General features: G+C 37.8%; 1 protein-coding gene across 3 annotated transcripts in view; it reads left to right on the forward strand.

Annotated features, from left to right (window-relative positions):
* Positions 1-20,302, forward strand: part of DYM (dymeclin) — a 364,500-nt gene that overhangs the window by 273,792 nt on the left and 70,406 nt on the right. For all 3 annotated transcript variants that reach the window (XM_046671418.1, XM_046671417.1, XM_046671419.1), the window contains one exon: positions 15,522-15,704. In XM_046671418.1, the coding sequence (XP_046527374.1) occupies positions 15,522-15,704 (183 nt within the window). The remainder of the gene's footprint in view (positions 1-15,521; positions 15,705-20,302) is intronic.

Genomic DNA, 20,302 nt, shown 5'->3' on the forward strand with positions numbered 1-20,302 from the left:
GATGCAGATTCATCTTTCCTGGCAAAAATACTTCATAGGTGGTGCTCTGTCCACACGTTAGGAGGTGTGGTCTAACTTTCAGTGGTGCTGAGATTGATCAGTGCTTTTATGTGGGGACAGCCAGATTCTCCACTGAGAAGTTCTGCTTCAGCTTTTCATCTAATAGTTTTATCCATTGATGATTGTCACCTAAATTAGTTGATTAATTAAGAATCGCAGGGGCCTGCCTGGTGGTGCAGCAGTTAAGTTTGCGCACTTCACTTCAGCAGCCCAGGGCTTGCCAGCTTGGATCCCAGGTGCAGATCTACACACTGGTTATCAAGGCATGCTTGGCAGCATCCCACATATAAAATAGAGGAAGATGGGCACAGATGTTAGCTCAGGGCTAATCTTCCTCAATCAATCAATCAATCAATTTGCTAAAAAAAAGAATTGCAATATTTTGATTTTTGAAATTATTTTCCCTTTTATATTTATTAGCTGCAATTCTTACAAGTTCTGTAAACAAGAACATTTCTTCATCAGATAGGGCTAGTTGAAATACAGTTCATAAAGGAAAGTCAAGATTCCTTTTAATCTCTGATTTTCAGAGTAAGAAGCTGGTGGCCTAGTTACTTGTCCAGTGTTGTCCAGTGAATTGGTGGTTTTTGGGTTGAGAGCTTTCTTTGTCTCATTTTTTAAGGGGTTATTATTAAACTCATAGAGTTTTATATATTGAATGTGTTTAATCCCATTGCATTCTTTAAAAAAAAAACCTTTTTAGTGAAGTATTGCACACATACTGAAAAGTGCACAAATCATACTAAGTACATAGTTAAAAGGATTATCACAGATTGTCCGCCTTTGGCTGCTTTTAAAATACTCTTTGTTTTTCAGTAATTTTACTATTATGTATTTAGGGTAGTTTTGGTCAAATTTATCCTGCTTAGTGTTCATAATGCTTCTTGAATTTGTTACTTGATGTAGCTCATCAATTTTAGAAAATTCTCTGCTAATATCTCTAAAATATTGTTTCTGCCCTTTTCTCTTTATTCTGGATGTTTTCTTATCTACTATTTTTTACTTCACTAATTTTCTCTTCAATTATGTCTAATCTTCTGTTTAACCCATCCATTAAGTTCATGATTTCAATTATTGTATTTTTAACTTCTGGATTTTTCCTGTGGTTCTTTTTTGTAGTTTACAATTCTCTACCGAAATGCTCAGTTGTGTCCTTGAACTTATTAAGCACAATTATTTTAAAGCACATGTCTGATTTTTTCCCTGTCGGTCTGTTTCTACTGTCTATTGTTTCTCTTGTCTTTCAGTCATGTGGTCTTATCTTTTGAAGTTCTGGCTATTTTGTTGAGTGCCGAACATTATATTTGAAAAATGGTGGAGATAGTTTGAGGCTCTGGATGATGTTATCTTCCTCCAAAGAAGACTTTTACTTGTGGCAACTGGCTAAGCTGGGAATGATACTACACCCGGATTGATTTAATCCAATCTGATTGAGACGCTTCAAAGGCAGACTTGAGTATCTGTGAGGGACGTTCTATTTCTTTTTTACTCTTACAATTAAAGTGTAGCTCTTGGACCCCCAGATGAAAGCCTGAAGGAATTACCTGGAGCCCTCTTCTTTGACAGACCCTGAATTCCAGTTTTTGTCGTTTCCTCCTCTTGGTCCTGTGTGCCTATCAGACTTTCCCCTAAGCTTCTGCTCTACACCTACTGTTCCAAGCTACTGTTCCACACCTTACTGTATTCACAGTACAGCCCAGAGAGCACTCCATGTTAGTGTGCAGCATTGTCATTGCTTTTCCCAACTGCAAAGTGTTCCATTATGTGGATATACCATAGTTTATTGATGGACATTTTGGTTTTTTCACTATAGAAAATAATGCCATAATGAATAACTTTATGCATATGCTGTTTCATAATTGTGCACATCTACCTTTGTAATCACTTTCTAAAAGTGGGATTTCTGAGTTAAAGTGCAAATACATGTGTAATTTTTTGTATATCGCCAAATGTTCCTCCAGTGAGGTTGTAGCATTTTGTATTCCCACTAGCATTACATGAAAGTTCCTGTTTTCCTACAACCTCAATAAGAATATATCGTATCAGTTTTTTAAATTTTTGTCACAGATTGTCAATTTTCTTAGAGAATTATGCAGAGAATTACAATTGAAATGTCCTCCATATCTGTAGTTATATTCCTTTTCTCTTCTCTAATCTTTTAAATTTGTGTTTTCGTCTTTTTCCTGATTAGCATTTTGGCTGTTTTTTGTTTGCTTTAAAAGAAACAAATATATTTATTTATTTACTTATTCTCTTGTGGTTTTATTCTGTTTTCTAATGTATTCGTTTAAGTCTTATTTTTTATCATTCCTTCTGTCCTGCTTTCTTTGGGTTTATTTTGCCTACTATCAAATTTTACTTATTACTTATAAATGGCTGTGAGGCTGTGTGTTTTTCTGTAAGTGCACCTTTGGTTGCATCTCTGTTACTGGCTAGCATTTTACCACTGAGCTGTTTATATTTTTCTTACTGATTTGTAAGATTTCTTCATATCTTTTTATTATTTATGACATACGTTGCTAATCTTTTTCTTACTTGTTGTTAGTCTTCCCTTCATTTATGAGGTTCCTTTTTTCAGTTCAAAAGACTTACATTTTCCTGTATTCAAAGCTGTGTGCGTTTTCCTTTAGGGACTCTGGACTGTTTTTTCTTTTCAAACTTTAAAACACCTCCCTGATTCTTCAACCCCATCCCCGAGTCAAGGTTGTGAAAATGTTTACCTATGTATTTTCTACCCCCTTAAAATTTATTTTTTACCTTTTAATCTTCTAGAATTCTTTTTGTTGAAAGAAATATATTAGAGATCTAGCCTTTACATTTTTTTCTATTTAATTATTACTCAGTTAACCCAGTAGCAGTGATTCAATTATTTATCCCTTCTGTTATGAAATTCAATCTGTATAATTTACTGAATTCCCACATGTACTTGAACGTGTTTCTGGATTTTTTTTGCCTGTTGTGGTACCATTTCTAATGTGTTAGGTAGCATAGTTTTGTACTGTGTATTGTTCTATCAGAAAATGTCTTCCTTTTGCTCTTTTTCAAAATTTTGGATAGTCGTTCCACAGTTCACCCTTCAGTTCCAGTCTCTGCTGTCTCCTTTCCATTCCTCGTGCCCTTTGCACTGTGGTTAGCTAGTAATACCCCTGGATCTCTACCCTAGTAGGTGTTCAGAGTGTGCTCCCTGGACCTCTGTTTACCCTCTGTTCTCTTAGAGCTGCTTGAAGTTCTCCAGTGCTGCTTTTTAGCCAGTAGTATTTTTTCTTCTCTTTTTGGATATGTCTCAGCTGGCAGGAGCCCTGAAGTTCCTCTTTGCACTAAGGGAAGTCTTGAACTCATCTGACTTGACCTGTGGGGTCTGCTTGATCTAATTTCACCTCTTGTCATTGCCATACCCTGGTCACATCCTATAAAATAGGTAATATTCTAATTTTTCAGACAAGAAACTGAGGTTCAGTAAATTGCCCAAGAACACACACTAGTAAATGCTGAAGCTGGTTCAAATCCAGGCCTGACTCCAGAACTTATGTTCCTGACCACCCTGCTCTACTTCCTCTGGGGTCTCCTCCCCTTCCCCCCACCAGCCCCCAAGCATTCCCACAGCACCCTGTACTTCCCAGAGTGTATCTCCTCTAAATGATAACCTGTGGAGGTATGGACGTGTTTGGATCACTCCTCTGTCCCCAGCACCTTCCAAACCACATATGCTATTTTACTTATAGACCGTATGATTTATTTTGTGTCTCGTAATTTTCTCTTCAGTGCCAGACATTGCATTTAAGACAGTAGAGTCTGAAGTAAAAAGTGTTTATGCCTGTAAAAGGGCACACCTCTGCTGCTAGACAGCTATTAGGACTGGGTTTTATGTCTTCAGTGCATCACCAGCTTCAAATTCTCCCAAGCACTTGTTACCTGCTGCTTAAAGAGTGGGGTGTGGGGTTTTTTCAGTGTTTCTTTACCATCCTCTGCTTTCAGCAATCCCTGCAATGGAGTAGGAAAAGGGGTAGTCCATGTGTGTGCCTGCTCTTAGAGGTGAGGCCTCAGCATCTCTGCCCCTCCTCCCCTTGCACTCAAATTCTGCCTCGTGTCTGTGGTTGGATCTTGAGTGAGAGGTTACTGCCCCTTCCCCAGCGGTGGCAGACTTCTGCTTGGTATTGCTAGGTATAGGATCCTGGGCCCAACATGATTTCCTGCCCTGCCCCCAGCGTTAGGAGGCTTTTGCTTCTGTCCCTCCACCAGCAGGGATGGATCTTTGCCTGTGTCTTGGAGATGCGAGGGCTTTCTGCTTCTCATTCAGAGGCAGATGGGTTGTATTTCTGCTTCTCCCCTAGAAGCAGTGGAAATTTGCCTGTGCTCTGGGCCAAGAGGGTTTGCTGCCTCAATAAGTTAAGGTTTTTGCTCAGCATGAGAGGAAGGTCTGGGAAGCAGGGGAGGGGAGTCTTGGTGCCTGCCCCCAGCTGCAGCTGATCAGTTTTTGCAAGCATGAGCCAGAGAGAGGGGCTGCTGAGCACCTGGGGGAGTCCGTTGGAAAAGAGCTCTCCAGTGATTGTGAACTCCACTGCATCTGGGGCTCTGGCTTTCCAGACTGACACATTAGACCACACTTAGCCTTTAAGAATTCATTGAAATTTTAGCTGATTTCTTCTTACCCTCTTGTGTGGAGACCGTCTCTTCCTCCTGTGCTCGGCCAAAAGTGAAGGAGTACTTATGTTCCTTCTCTCCTTAGAGGGGCTCGTCCCTCTTGGGAAGTCAGTTCACTTGCTTGCCTTGCAAAATCGTTCTCTGATGGCCTTAAGAAGACTTAGGGTTTATTAAATTATCGAGCTTTTTCTCACTGTTAGGGTTAGGAGAGGCATTCTTTGCAGCTTTCTACATCCTAAACAGAAGCCAGCCTGGGTCCATTATAATGCTTCCCTGCATTGTCCCAGAGAGCCCATTTATTTTACATTTGAAGGAACTGAGGCTCAGAAGGTGACTTGTCCAGTCCATGGCAAATGGCAAGACTGGGGCTGGAACCCAATCTAGAGCTTCTCTCTACTGACTTGAGCTACCGCTGACTTTCGTTTTTTGTTTTTGTTTTTGTTTTTGTTTTAACTTCAGGGCCATAGCTCCTCTCTATGTGATTCTTTACTGCTTTCCTTATCACCACTGACTCTTCTTTCCAAGAAAGAATGAAAAAAGGGCACCAAGTATAAAGGTCTCCAAAGTTCTTGTGAAATCCATGACATCAAAGTTTGGGGATTATTTCCCTTCTGTGCATTAACAATATCAAAGATAATTAACAAACTTTGAAAATAATGATTTATAGAAGAATCAATAGGATTCGTTTTTTGGAGAGTAATTATTTTCATGTAGCCTCCTGCTAGCCTCCTACCTTTTCACTCTCAAAGACTGTTCGGGTTTTTTCCCTTCTGTAAACTAACAGCGACTCCATTCAAGATGCTGGGGTAATCTGAAGTGAATTCTGAATTTTACCGAAGTTTGAGATCGCCCTGAAAATTTTTCTACACTTTTGATTACTCTAATAAAATTTGCCTTCTAAATTCAATATTTTCTACATTCTGTATGGAAACTGAGACTTGAGAGTAGGAAGGGATTTTTTGAATCTCGTAAGCACTTGTTTTTGCAAATACGAAACTGCAAGTTGAGTTAAGCAACTTACCCAAGGTCACACAGCTGGTTGTTGGCAGAGCTGGGACTGGAACCAGGACTCTTGTGTTTCACATGGGGATGAGGGGAGGCACTCAGTAGAATGTCAAAGCCATTTAAAAAAAGAAGAAGAAGAAGATACATCTTCCCAGAGAAATATTTTACTCAGATTTTACTTTTTTCAAGATTGTGGAAGGGTATTTCTTTTTATAGTAAAAAAGCAATGTATTTTGAAGAATAATGGAAATGAACAGCAATTCTTAAGGCAAAACATTAAATTTTTAAAAACAAATGAAAAACTCCAAGCCCGGGTGTATGCTTGCTCTCTTCGGCAAGCAGGAGGGCCCAGGGAGGGGTGAGAAGCTTTGTGCTACACCCCACTTTCTGCCCGGTGTGAGTAGCCTGCTAAGGTGATGTGATTGTTGGGGGGCTGCAGCTTGGTTGGATTTCAATCAGAATATCCCTTTTTTGTGAGTTCTCTGGCTATTTTCCAGGTATGAGAAAAACATGTAAAGTTAGCCCAGTGTCCCTTAGCAGCCACCATTATCTTGCCTTCCTGCCGCCGGTTAGCATGTTTTAAATAACAGACTTCCCAGGGTTCTAGTTTAGGCTTGTGGGCCACGTTCAAACCACGTCCAAGGAATGAGAAGAGAGACCACATCATTTTACATTCCCGCACGAGAACAGTGGTGCCATAACTCTGCCTTCTGCCTTCCCCCTCCCTCCTCCCTCCACGTTATTGTCTCGTCTGGTCACAGGATTTACTCTTCAGCTGTGATTTTGCATGTAGTATAAAGCTAGTTCTTGCTATCAGAAGCTTGATATTTGGGGAGAAATCCAGTTCTGGCTGGAAATCACATGGTCACAAAGCTTTTCAGTGTGCGCTCCAGTGAATTAACAACGTAAAGATAACAAGAGTCTGTCACCAAATGATCAGCTTTGAAGGCCATTTGTGCATTAACTTTAAAAAGAAGTTTGCTGTGCATTTCCTCCCCCTTCTTCCCCACTTTGGCAAAGACCCATTAATTTTGTTGAAGGTTTTATTTTCTGCTGAAAACGCAGGAAATTTAGACAACTCTCTTGGAATCTCCCCAAAACTAATACAAACAAGATACATATGCTCCTCTTAAGGAAACTAAAAATAAATGATTTGAAAGTATTTAACTGTATAAATTCCCTCTTAAAAGGAAAAGGAAGTTTATAAAATGAGGCAGCCGTGAATGCTGTTGATAGGGGAAGACCCTCCAAACACTGCCAACTTGTGCATTTGACGTGAAATCACGACTTCACAAAGAGCTTGTTCGGTGTTCGTTACCAACATGTACAAAACCATCAGAAAAGTCTGAAAATGGAACCATTTTGTCAGGGTCCTTGTTTTTACGTTTGAGATTTTCTGCAATAAGTTTTTTTTTTTTTTTTCTCCTTGAGAAGAAAGTCTGTTTGCTCTGGGATCCATTCCTGGAGTGGAGGCTGTGTGTACTAAAAAGAAAATACCATGAATGAAAAAGGCACAAGATTCTCCATGATTTTGCTGCTCTACCAATGAGCCATCAGGTTTTATCTCTGACAAAGCTAAGTTTGACACAGTACAGAGGAAACACAGTTTTTTAAAGCATGTCTTTTTATAACATTTTATTCCATAAATGTAGTCAGTTTTTCTATACCCTGTCCCCTAAAGGACCAGTTTTATAAATGAATAGGAGTGAAATTTTTGGCTTATATTTAAGACTAAGAAATGGGATTTCTAAATTCTTTGTAGTTATAGTAATTGCGTTAATTTATCAACTTTGGAAGGGCATTTATCTTTTTGTTCTTTTTCGGTAATGTCTAAAATTAAAATGATTTTTCTCCTTTAAAGTACTTTAATGTTTTTTTTTCATCTTTTTACAAGTGATTATTTCCCAGTAATGCTTTTTAAAAATCTAACATAAAAAATTCCGTTCGCTTATTGCAAGGCATAGTAGGTACCTGCCCCAGAATCTAACTGTAGTAGCAAATTGAAGATTAAAATAACATGTAAATTATAAATACTGGGATAGTTTTCCTTGGAAATTAGAATTAGCCTAAAGTTTGATACTTTATTTCTAGTAAATCAGAATCTTCTGATATGTAATTTATCCCTCTGCTCTGTGGTTATTTCATGACCTGTTTGGTGCCTTGGAGCTGCAGTTGATCTTCCAACACAAGTGGAAGGATCCACAAGAGCGTGGTTTCTAGGAAACAACGTACACAGTAGGAACGCTAGCTGTTCCTTAAAGGCTGATTAAAGCAGTGGTTAACAGAGAACTGTTGCCACTTAAAAATGGAAATGGATTAGTTGAAGTACATTTATGTACTTATGTGTTTTAACAGAGGTAATTATATATACAGAGTTACTTTTATGATCAAAACAGTCCAAACAGTGAGCATCTGGCAGAACGTAAATAGGATGATGAGAAGGCTTTAAACCAGGTTATATTGAGGGATAGTTGAAGTTTCTAGTGGGTTTGAGGAGAAAGTGATAGCATGGCAACGGCATAGAATGAAGACCAGTGAAGACTCCTACCGTAGTAGGAGTACTATGGTGATGGACTTCTGCTAAGCTGTAATAGTTTTCTGTAACTGCAAAGAAATAATGAAACAGGAGCCTCTCAAAGTTTTCTGTGTTCAAGGATAAGTTGGTTGACCACTTGGTATGAATATTATAGAAGAGATTCTAGCATTAAAGGAAGTGCCTTATATATAACTTCTGAGTGTGTCTTATGATTTTATAATTAATCAAATTCTAAGCTCTCTTGATAGATGAAAGATGGATATATGATAACTGAATTGCTCAGTATTAAGCTAAAGAATTGCTGAATTGAATAAAATAGTGTATGTAGAAATTCTTGGTACATTTTTGGAACATAATACAATCGATTAATGTAGATACTGAATTCAAGGAAACCTCATTTTATTTCTCAAGAAATAATCCCGTTGAAAGTCCTTGCAGGAATGACGATGACTGACATCCAGCAGGTGCAGGCGGTAGGACTTCCTGGGTTGTGTGCAGCCCACATCTAGCAGGACTAGCAGTTGTTAAGTATTTTGAATTTTGCCCTGGATATAACCAGGAAGGAAACTGACCGTATCTCATAAACAGAATAGTTGGCTTGGGTTGGGCAGGAGGTCTTTATATTGAAACTTTAATAACCTCAATCATTTACAGTGTTACATGTTAAAATAGGTGTTGACAGAAAATTGTTATCAACTACCTCTTAATTTAAACTTTTAAATTTCTAAATTGTTTAATTTCTCGTTTTTCTCCTAATAGTTTTACAACATTAAAATATAAAAAGTACTTTCTAGTGTGACAGTCCAGCAAAGTATGATATCATATAAAATGTCTTTGCTGTAACTTCCCACAGTGTATTTTCCGTCAATTTGGGTAATGCTGGAAACTTTATGTTCTTCTCATTCAGTTTATAAGTCTGCAGTTGAAAATAATCTATGAAAGATAGCATTAGAACTAGACCTTAACTTGTCACAGAAACAGTATAAGAGGAGTTAAGTAAAATACTCTGCAACTCCTTGAAATAAAAGAGGGTTAGTATAACTCTTGAAGAGCTTTCAGTCAGATGATTGATGCAGAGTGACACTGAATGCAGAGCATGCTTATTGATGTAAGGTTTCCAGTTTATATTTTACCTGGCTTGAGAATAAAATAAATGGTCAGTGTTTTAGTTTAGGTTAAAATGAGCAAGCACCTATTTGGGGGTTGGGTATATTACCCTGCTCATTTCAGAAAATTACTCTTAAAACATTGAAAATAAACTATCAATGTGTTTGAAAGCAGAAATTGTCAGCTATCAACAGGTAATACATTTTTGAAATGTAAGTTTAATATATTAGGGCTTATACTTAACATAAATGGGTGTATGATATATTTATGAACATAAAATTCTATAGAAAGCTAATATTTTTACTTTTATTACTGAAGTAGTCATACTGTCTCATTGGATGCCCTTAAATGACTTTGAGAGAGAATTCTGAAACTTGAAGTCTCCTTCTCCTCCTCGACTCATTCAAGGACCAAAATGAGATGAAAGTATAATTGAGAGAACTCTGGCGGGGATTGTGTTGTCAGTTCCCAGTTAGGAGGCCTAACCCCCTCCCATTGCTCGCCCAACGTAACAGTAATAGACGGACCATAACAAGAGAGAACACATAGCCAGACCTAAAAATGGGGTAGATATTTCTCGATGGAGCAGAAATGGAAAAGGCACTCAAAGCAGAGAGCAGGGTCTGAGGCAGTGAGTCTGCTGGGCTTCAGGTCTGGAAGGAGGCAGGAGCGGCTGGTAGCTCAGCTACTGCAGATGCAGCCCCTGAGTGCCAAGGTGAGAGCAGCACACTGGTGCCACGTTCCCTGCTGGAAACTGCGAGCTGAGATGCATCTCTTATTGAAAGAGCCTGAATGAAGTTGCTAATAACGGCTGAGTTCTATGTCTAGGGAGCAGGGAGGACACACAACCAGCCTCTCAATGGGGATTTTGAGCCCAACTGATACTGGCTCAGTGACAGACCCTACCTGTACTGGGTGTCTTCAGTGTGACTGTAGGGCAAGAGCCCTGAGACACCCGTTATGAGATTAGTTTCAGACTGAGAGCTCTAGGAAGCTGCTGTGTGACCTGTGGACTTGGGGGGATTAAACCACGTTAGATGAGCCAGCGTGAACAAAATTCTGAAATACATGCTGAAATCTAACAGTACTAAGAAAGACAGCTAACATAGTCACGATCGTAGTTAAGGTAAGTTTATCCGAACAGAATGGAAAATTAATAGAATAATTTTGAAAATACTCTACAATAGGTATTTTTAGTATCCTCAAAGATAAATGAAGGAATAATATAAAGAATAAATAATTATGAAATCAAGGATAAATGAAATAACATGACTGTGAGAAAGAACTAGTTAATTAGAAAGCTTAAAAATGAAAAATATAGTCTTTAAAATTGAAAGCTCAGGGGCTGGCCCTGTGGCCAAGTGGTTAAGTTCATGCACTCTGCTTCGGCAGCCCAGGGTTTTGCTGGTTCGGATCCTGGGCGCAGACATGGCGCTGCTCATCAGGCCACGTTGAGGTGGTGTCCCACATGCCACAACTAAAAATACACAACTATGTGCTGGGGGTATTTGGAGAGAAAAAGCAGAAAAACAAAACAAAAAAGATTGGCAACAGTTGTTAGCTCAGGTGCCAATCTTTAAAAAAGAAAAAAAAAAATTGAAAGCTCAGTAGACAAAATAAGTTTTAAACCAGGCACTATTAAAGAGGGTTAGTAATTAGAAGAGAATAATGAGAAAAAAATTGTCCAAATTATTTTATGAGACTAGGATGTCAGATAAAAAGTGCACTCTGAATACTAAGCAGGATAAATAAAGATAGATCAACACCTAGACACATGGTTGTGAAACTGATGAGTGTTAATGGCTGAAAAGAAAATCTTGAAAGCTATCAAAAAAACAGATGGATTATCTACAGGGGAACAGTAGTTATATTTACAAAATACTTCTGAATGGCAAAAATAGGTGCCAGAATAAAATGAACCAGTATCTTTAAAGTGCAGGAGAAAATAACTAGAATTCTATACCCAGATAAAATTTAATGTAAGAATGAATGCAAAATAAAGACATATTTCAACCATACAAGAACTAGAAGAGTTTGTTATCTGTAGACCTCACTGAAAGCACTACTAAAGGATGTGCTTCTAGTAGAAGAAAAGTGGATCTGTAGAGAAGTGGAATGGAAGAAACAAGGTGCCCCGAAATGAATATGTAAATTTAGTTAACCATTGTCTTTTTAAGAAACAACTTATGGGTCTTTTTTAAAGATGAAATTAAATACCTAAGCAAACCTAAACAAAAAGGAAAGAAGAAGAGGATCAGAGATTACTGTTCAAGGTGGAGTGAAAGTATGTTAACCTCCTTGGATCTTGTTCAGGAGATGGGTAACAGTATTTTTAAAGTTGGATGTGTATGTTAAAATTTTAAGGGCTACCCCTACAAGAAGAGAAGTACTATCTTTAGCCCACAAACCAATAGAGGGGAAAAGGAGAGGCCAGGGTAGTGAAAAGCCTTATTAATTCAACAGAGGCTGGAAAAGGAAGACAAGATTGGAAGAGGTGAACTATAGATAAAGGATAGTAAACAGAAGTGTGGCAGATCATATTTTCCAAAAATGACCATAACAATATCTCCAGCCCCAAATAGTCTTCTAGAACTTTGCCACTCCTCAACCATTAGAGTATGGCATTATTAGTAGTGACACTAAGGGATTGTCAAAATCAGATTTCTTGGCACCATCATGCTGTGAGAGAGCTCACACAGCCCAGAAGGATCAAAGACCCCACCCCAGCTCCCTGCCAGCACCAGCCTGGCAGCCATGTGAGCTGTCATAAAAGTAGATCCTCCAACCCCAAGTCAAGCTGAAGCCACGTGGAGCAGAGGAGAGGTGTTCTCAGCAAGCCAGCCCAAATTGTTAGCAAAACACATAATTATTGCTATTCTAAGCTGTTAAGCTTCCATGTAGTTTGTTACACAGCAATAGATAACTGATAGAAAAGTCACAAAATGAGATGGGAGGAATAAATCCAGTGATACCAATAATAACAATAAATATAAGTGAATTAAACTCACAAGTCAGAGACGGGTTAGATTTAAAAATTATAAAACCTAGGTATATATTTGCTTTTTAACTATTATGTTTTCAGTAACACAGAAAGTTTGAAAATTAAAGGCTGGAGGAAGATAAACCAGGTAAATGCTAAACAAAATGAAGATGGTAAAACAATATTAATATCCGTAAAACACACACTTTAAAAATACAAACTATGCATAAAGAGAAACAATACATAATGATAAATGTTTTTAAAAAGATGGCAATCATGAACCTATAGTCACTTTGAATATATGAATCACTTGAGGAACTGATAAATCCTCAATCATATGGGCACTTTTGACATAACTCAATCAAAAAGTGATGAATCTTTCAGGCAGTGAATATCAAAAAGAATTAAACCTGTTGGTGAGAAAATGAGGACAAGAGCTTTCCTACATTGTCAGGGTAAATGTCTCGTCATTGCTCCATAAGCAACAATTTGGCAACATCTATTAACATTACAAATAGGACGTTTTCAGCAGTTCCTCTCCTGGAATCTTTCCCAGAAAAGTAAAAGTATCCAAATGTAAGAACAGATCTACCAAGACGATTATTGTAGCCTTGTTCAGAGAAACACAGAAACTGGAAATAAATTGAGTACCCATTACTAGGAGAAGGTTGTATTTTATATATTTTACATATGCTATAAACCTGTAATACATTGCCACTATTTTGCTTTTAAAGTCAGTTTTCTTTTAGAATTATTAAAATATCTTTATTTCCTTGTGTAGATCGGCAGTTCTGTCTGGTTTCATTTTTCTTCTGTCTGAAGAAATTCCTTTAACATCTCTTATAGTGCAGGTGTACGGGTAATCTATTATCTCAGCTTACTTTAGTCTGGAAAAGTCTTTGTTTTACCTTCATATTTGAAAGATATTTTTCCGAGTTATGGAATTCTTGTTTGACTCTTCTTATTTTAGCACTTTAGTGATGCCACTCCATTTAGGTTGGCTCAGATTCTCACGTAGTTTCTTGTGAGAAGCCTACTGTACTGTAATTTTTATCTTTGTGTCTCTGTATTTAATATGTTTTTTCCTCTGGCTGCCTTCAAGATTTTCTCCTTATCTTTGGTTTTCAGTGGTTTGAATATGACATACCAAAGTGTGTGTGTGTATTTGTTGTTTTTTGTTTGGGGCTGACTTTGGGGGTATTCTCTGATCTTTTTGGATTGGTGGTTTGATTCTTTCATTATTTTTAGGAAATCCTTAGCCATTTTCTCATCAAGATTCTGTCAAGTCTGCTGTTGCGCCCATCTAGGCATTCTCCACTGCTATTACGATAGATTTTTAAAATTCTAGCCTTTCCATTTATCACTTTTTATAGGTTTTGGCTCTGCGGAAATTCCTAATTAGTTCAATCATGTGTAAACTCATAGTAGATTTTGTAGATCATAGTTTTTTAAATTCCCTGTTTGATGTTTTTAGTATCTGTATCTCTGAGTCTGATTCTGCTGATTACTTTGTCTCTTGGACATGGGTTGTTTTTAACTTGCTTTTTTGTTTGTCTCCTAAATTTTTTTAAGTTTTTTTTTTTTTTTAAAGATTTTGGTTTTTTTCCTTTTTCTCCCCAAAGCCCCCCAGTACATAGTTGTATATTCTTCGTTGTGGGTCCTTCTAGTTGTGGCATGTGAGATGCTGCCTCAGCGTGGTTTGATGAGCAGTGCCATGTCCGCACCCAGGATTTGAACCAACGAAACGCTGGGCCACCTGCAGCGGAGTGCGCGAACTTAACCACTCGGCCACGGGGCCAGCCCCATTGTCTCGTAAATTTTGATTGAATGCTAGACACTGTACTTAAGACAATACAGGTGAAGGTAAATTGTATGGAAATAAGCATACTTTTTTGTCTGCTAGACCAGAGGTGGTAAACTTTTTGTGTAAGGGGTCAGATAGTAAATATTTTTTGCTTTGCAGGCCATGCAGTCTTTGACATCTACTTTATCTGATCTTAATATAGCCAGTTCTGCTTTCTTTTGATTAATATTTATTTGCATAGTATATCTTTTTCCATCCTTATACTTTTAACCTAACTATATTTGAAGTAAGTTATATTTGAAGTTTCTTGTAGATAGCATATAGTTGAGTCATGTTTTTTTTACCCATTTTGCCAGTCTTTGGGTTTTAATTATTGTATTTAGGCCATTTGCAATTATTTAATTGATATATTAGAGCTTAAGTCTACCATTTTACTTTCTGCTTTCTGTTTGTTACCTGTTTTTCATCTGTCAGTCTTGTTTTCTTCTCTTCCTGTAGGTACTTGAACATTTTCTTAGAATTCCATTTTGATATATCTATAGTATTTTTGTGTGTATCCCCTTGTGTAGAATTGCTCTAGACATTATACATACATAACTTGTCATTGTTCAATAGTGTTAACATTTTACCAATTCAAGTGGGATGTAGAAACCTTCCCCCGCTGAGGTCCCTGTCACCTCCCTGGTTTATAATATAATTGTCTTAGATGCTCCTTTACACGCTTTGAGAACCACATCAGACTATGTTATAATTTTTGCTTCAACTGTCAAACATAATTTAGAAAACTCAAGAGAAGAAAGAAAGTCTATTGTATTTACCTGTATTTTTGTTCTTTCCATTTTTCTTTCTTCCAAGAGATTTGTTGGTAGCTTACTTTGAGTTTTACTATCTTACAGCTATTCCATGTTCAGATTCCCAAAGACCGTTGACTCTGAGGAAAAAGAGACAATACACTATAAAGACTGAAATGACAGTGTAGAGAAATGAGATCGTATTTACTAAATTAGGTGCTTTTCTTGGACTTGGTAAGACCCTACCACCACTTTCCATTGTGGAAGTCCTATGATTTAGGATGATACAGTGATGAGAATATGAACCAAGATCTATTAAATGAGGGGTGAGTAAGCTCCAAATTGTCTTCTAGGTTGCAAGTCTATAATTTATTATGTGAAATTCCGAACTATCACCATAGTACGTTCAGACGATTTTAACTCAAATCTTTTAGTAACTGATAAACCTGACTCTAAAGATTCTTAACAAAAATAATCTTTTCTTTTTCATGACCTTTCCAATGCTGTTATAATTTTAAAGCAATTACTCTCGTTCCGATGAATTCTGTGTTAAGGAGAAATACACTGACTCTGTGTGGGGTTTTCTTTCTTTATCAGGCACAAGACCTAAATGTCATTGAAGAAGTGATTCGGATGATGTTGGAGATCATCAATTCCTGCCTGACAAATTCTCTTCACCACAATCCAAACTTGGTGTATGCACTGCTCTACAAACGGGATCTCTTTGAACAATTTCGAACTCATCCTTCATTTCAGGATATAATGCAGAATATTGATCTGGTAAGTGTAAATGGAAAGATTTATTATAATTCTTTTTTAAATATTAAAGCAGAGAAAGTTTAACAAACCTTGATAAAAACTACAATAGTTAGAATCCCTTCCTTCAACATTAACTATATTTGCTGTCTGTTCTGCTATAACAGTAGTTGCATTCAGTATGTGTATTATATTCAATACATTCGATTCTGTATTATATACATATACACAGATATATATTCAATAGAATTGAGATCATACTTTATTGTTGTTAGTGCTGTCGAGTCAATTCCAACTCCTAGCGGCCCTGTGTACAGCAGAGCAGTCTTTGTGCTCCATCCTCTCATCTTCCAGCACTCCATCAAACAATGCTCCACTGCTATTCATAGGGTTTCCATGGCCAATTTCTTTTGTAAGTGGGTGGCCAAGTCCTTCTTCCTAGTCTGTCTTAGTCTGGAAGCTCCAGTGAAACCTGTCCACCATGGGTGACCCTGCTGGTGTTTGAAGTACTGGTGACATAGCTTTCAGCATCACAGCAACACACAGCAGCTACCGTATGACACCCGACAGACAGATGGTGTGGTTCCCTGACCAGGAAATGAACCCAGGCCGCGGCAATAAGAGTGCTGAATCTTAACCACTAGGCCGCCAGAGCTGGTCTTCTTATTTTATACAGTTCGGCATTCTGCCATTTTTACTTAACATTTAGATCATCAGCATTTTTCTGTGTTATCATCAGTTCTTTGAAAATCTCACATTTTAATATCTGTATAACCTCTATTGTAGATACCCTAAAGTATATTTAACCATTATCCCATTATTGCACATTTTGGTTGTTTCCGATATATTATTTCATAATTAATGAACAGATTATAAATAAATCTTCTCTCACCTTTTTTAGTTATGTTTTTGGTATAGTCTCAGAACTGGAATTTTACTAGTTTCTACTGTGACAGGGTATCTGTATTCTCAAGACCCAACACATGCTGCCAGATTGCTTCCCAGAAGCATTGTACAGTTTCTGCACCTGCATGTCATCTTGTACTTCCACAGCTGATCTGTGGGACGGCCTGTCTCATTACAGTCCTGCAGCCTTGAGTGCGGTCCTTTACCACATGACGACGTTTCAGTCAGCAGCAGACCACGAATACCACGCTGGTCCCATACAGTTAGTACCGTAGAGCCTAGGTGTGTCGTGGCTAGACCATCTACGTCTGTGAAAGTGCAGTCTATGATGTTCGCACAACGACGGAATCGCCTAGTGATGTATTTCTCAGAACATATCCCCACCGTTAAGCAGCACATAACTATATTAAAATTATTTTAATATTTGTATTTTTACATCAAAAATGACATTTTGTTATTATTTTAATTTTTATTTCTTTAATTACGAGTGTGGTTGAACATTTTTCAGAGGTCTATGAACTTTTGCTTCCTTTCCTTTTTAAAAATTTTTTTTGCTGAATTTTCTTTTGCTGTATTAGTGTTTTTTCAATTCAGTTTGAGTCCAGAAATATTTGCGTAGCCAATCTGATTCACAGTGCCAGGCACAAAAGTAAACTGAAGAGCCAACATCTTTCCTTATGTTACTTTTCTTTAGCAAGACATGCAATAATTGAATTATCACACAAGTGTGTATATATATATATATAATTTCCATCATAGGTAAGTGCATGTGCACCCAGTGGTGGGATTGTTGGTTAATGTAATTCATACTAAACTGTTTTCCACGGGGTGGACCATTTTGCTCTCTGACCTTGGTGTATGAGAATTCCTGTTGCTTCACGTCCTCATGAACCTTTTGTTTTGTCAGTTTTGTAATGGCATTTCATTATTGTTTTAATTTATAATTCGTTGATTACCAAAATTTTAAAGAATCATTATGCTGAGTAAAAGTTTAACAAAACCCATTCCTCTTTTATATGAGAAATTGGCCTTGGGTTAAGCTGCTTCTGGCTCTGTTCTTGGGAAATCTGATGAAGATGGAATATCAGCTGTGTTACCTAGTATGATACAATAAAATGAAATTTGATTGGGAAGTTGAGTCTGGACTGGAAGGACTATGAATGAACTATAAATACCTGGTAGGAAGCCATAACTTTGGGCTTCCCTGCATAAGAAAACTCTTATAACCAGTCATGTCCTTTTCAGGGGTCTAAATGCTGAGACTGTCACAAGGGGTATTAGTTTCTGTTTGGGACTGGCTTCTAAGCTAGGGTGGCTGTTGCATCTGCACACAGTAGTCTCATTCTCTCACATGCGAGCTGACACCTGAAAGTCCAAAGACTAGCTCTGAGACTCCTGTAAGGATTCCCAGAGGAAAAGCCTGTGGCCATGCTATTGGCATGCTCTTTTTCCTGTCCTTTTCTCCTTTTAAATTAATCTGATGCCAAGTGTGGCCTATTGTACTCTCGAGTCTCTTGACGTATAATTGGGTCTCGGAATATCACCCTAGAATGGCATTGCAATGCTAAAATAATATTTTCTTGCATTTGTTTATAAATGTATCTTTTTCAAATTCTGGAGTAGGAGATATTCCTGGTTTTCCAAGATTTATCCAGATCTTTGAATTCTGGAAATATCCAGTATGTCCTTTTTCAGCCTTTATGTCTCTAATCTGCATCATCCTGATCATCTTAGTCTGCCCTTAGGCAAGCCTCTGTCCGTTCTGCTGGAACTTTTGTCTTTCTCTGGACCTCTGATTCCGATTTCTTTCATCTTTTTTTTTTTTTTTAAGGATAGTCACTTGAACTTTACACAATATCTGTCAGGTAATCTGTTGAGGGAAGATGTTTTCTGTTTCAGTCCCAATATCTTTCTTCGTAATAGCCAATATTTTCTTTGTGTTTCTGACAAAAGACTATCCCAGAGTTTCTTTTTTCCGTGGTCATAATTGTAATAGGTGATAGGCCATCTCGTTATAACACGTAGTTTGGATTATTTGGCTTTAAATGTTTGTTTAAACACATCAAAAACCTTTGTTCCTTTTCTATTCATTTCTTCATCATCATTACTAGCTTTTATTGCATACTTGCTAAGCATTTACATGCATTATCTCACTTAATCTTCAGTAAAAACCTAACCTGTGAGATATAGTTCATTTTAATTTTCAATTTACAGATAAAGAGACCGGCTTAGAAAGATTTAACTTGCTCCCGATCACACATTCAGAAAGTCACAGAGCCAGAACTCACACATAGGCGGTTGGATGGTAAAGCCTGTGTTTGTAATCATCATTCCTGCTTTACCCTTTCACTAAATGTCCCTCCAGTTCCTCATTCGTTTGTCTATTTACTGCCTGAAAACTTGTGATCATATCCACAAACCTGGAGATTTTGCTGTTTACTTTCTCCTTCAAAATCACTTCTAATGATGTCGCATTGGTCTTTATTCTACCAATGGTGAAAATGAGGATCCTTCTGAGGAACCAGGCTATTGACATCCTTAAAAATATCTCTGGAGGACCATGTTATTTTTTGGAGGGACACATGGGAACCATGCAAAAGACTTAAACTACATCCATTTGAAACTTAGGCTCCTTTGGAAGAAGCAAAAAGCAGAGGGAAGGTGAGGAAATAGAGAGGGCCTCACTGTCTATCACACAGTGTGCAACCACGCGGAAACAAAAGCACGGTGTTAGATTGGACTTGCATCCAGTGCTGACTTTCCTGTCATTGTCAAAAGAATGAGCCACTTACTGACACTTCAACTGTGTCAGGGAAAAATCTACTGAGGGTAAACATTTGGCTATATTGGCTATATGCTGTTACACAGTTCTTAAAACTAGATAAATAAATGCCTGAATCTTTTTCAGCGCCTAGTAAGTGCTAGGAATGAGGCTAAGTACCCTTATATGCATTCTCTCTTTTATTCTTCTTAAACCAGTAAAGTAAGTTATTGTCCCACTTCACAGACGAGAAAACCAAGATACTGAGAGAAGGTTTCTAGGTGATTTTAACACAAATTCCAGCCTAAGAATCATCGTCTTAGGTAAAGATCACATATTTGCATAAGGCTTTATCTTTGTGGATTATTTGCATAAGTGTTATCTTATTTGACCCTTAAGTCCTCTCTGTGAGGGCGCAGAGCAGGGCTTGAGAGGTGAAATGGTTGACTCAAGGTCACTCGCTCAGCTGGTAAGTCATGCAGCCAGGCCTTGAGTCCAAGTATTCTCATTATAAACTCCATGTCTTCAGCATTCACCTGAATAGACGTAAGTAGGAGTCCACACAAACAAGTTTTCCAACAACTTTTTGTTGAATACTGCCACTCAAAATAGTGCTGGGCACACTGAAATTCATTCAAAAACGTTCTGAACTCCTTTTACATATTTTGAAAAGAATGCCCTGATAAAGATATAAATAACATCTCTACTTTTTGCCTCTTTCAGCCCTTTACCTTCTCCTTCCCCCGCCCAAATGCCCCTGAAATTTTGGCTTAAGCAAGCCTTTGCTATTGCTTCTTTCATGGAGTTAACCTTGAAAAGTATTAGTGGAGGAGACTATGAATGCACTGTGATTTTCAGCTGACAGGGAGTTGAGAGTTGATGTTTTCATTAAGACATTCCACAGTGTTGAATATCTGAGACAGGAGTGACTAACCTTGGAGCACTTTAAACTTCT

The sequence above is a fragment of the Equus quagga genome, chromosome 9 (assembly GCF_021613505.1).
Source record: "Equus quagga isolate Etosha38 chromosome 9, UCLA_HA_Equagga_1.0, whole genome shotgun sequence".
Lineage (NCBI taxonomy): Eukaryota > Metazoa > Chordata > Mammalia > Perissodactyla > Equidae > Equus > Equus quagga.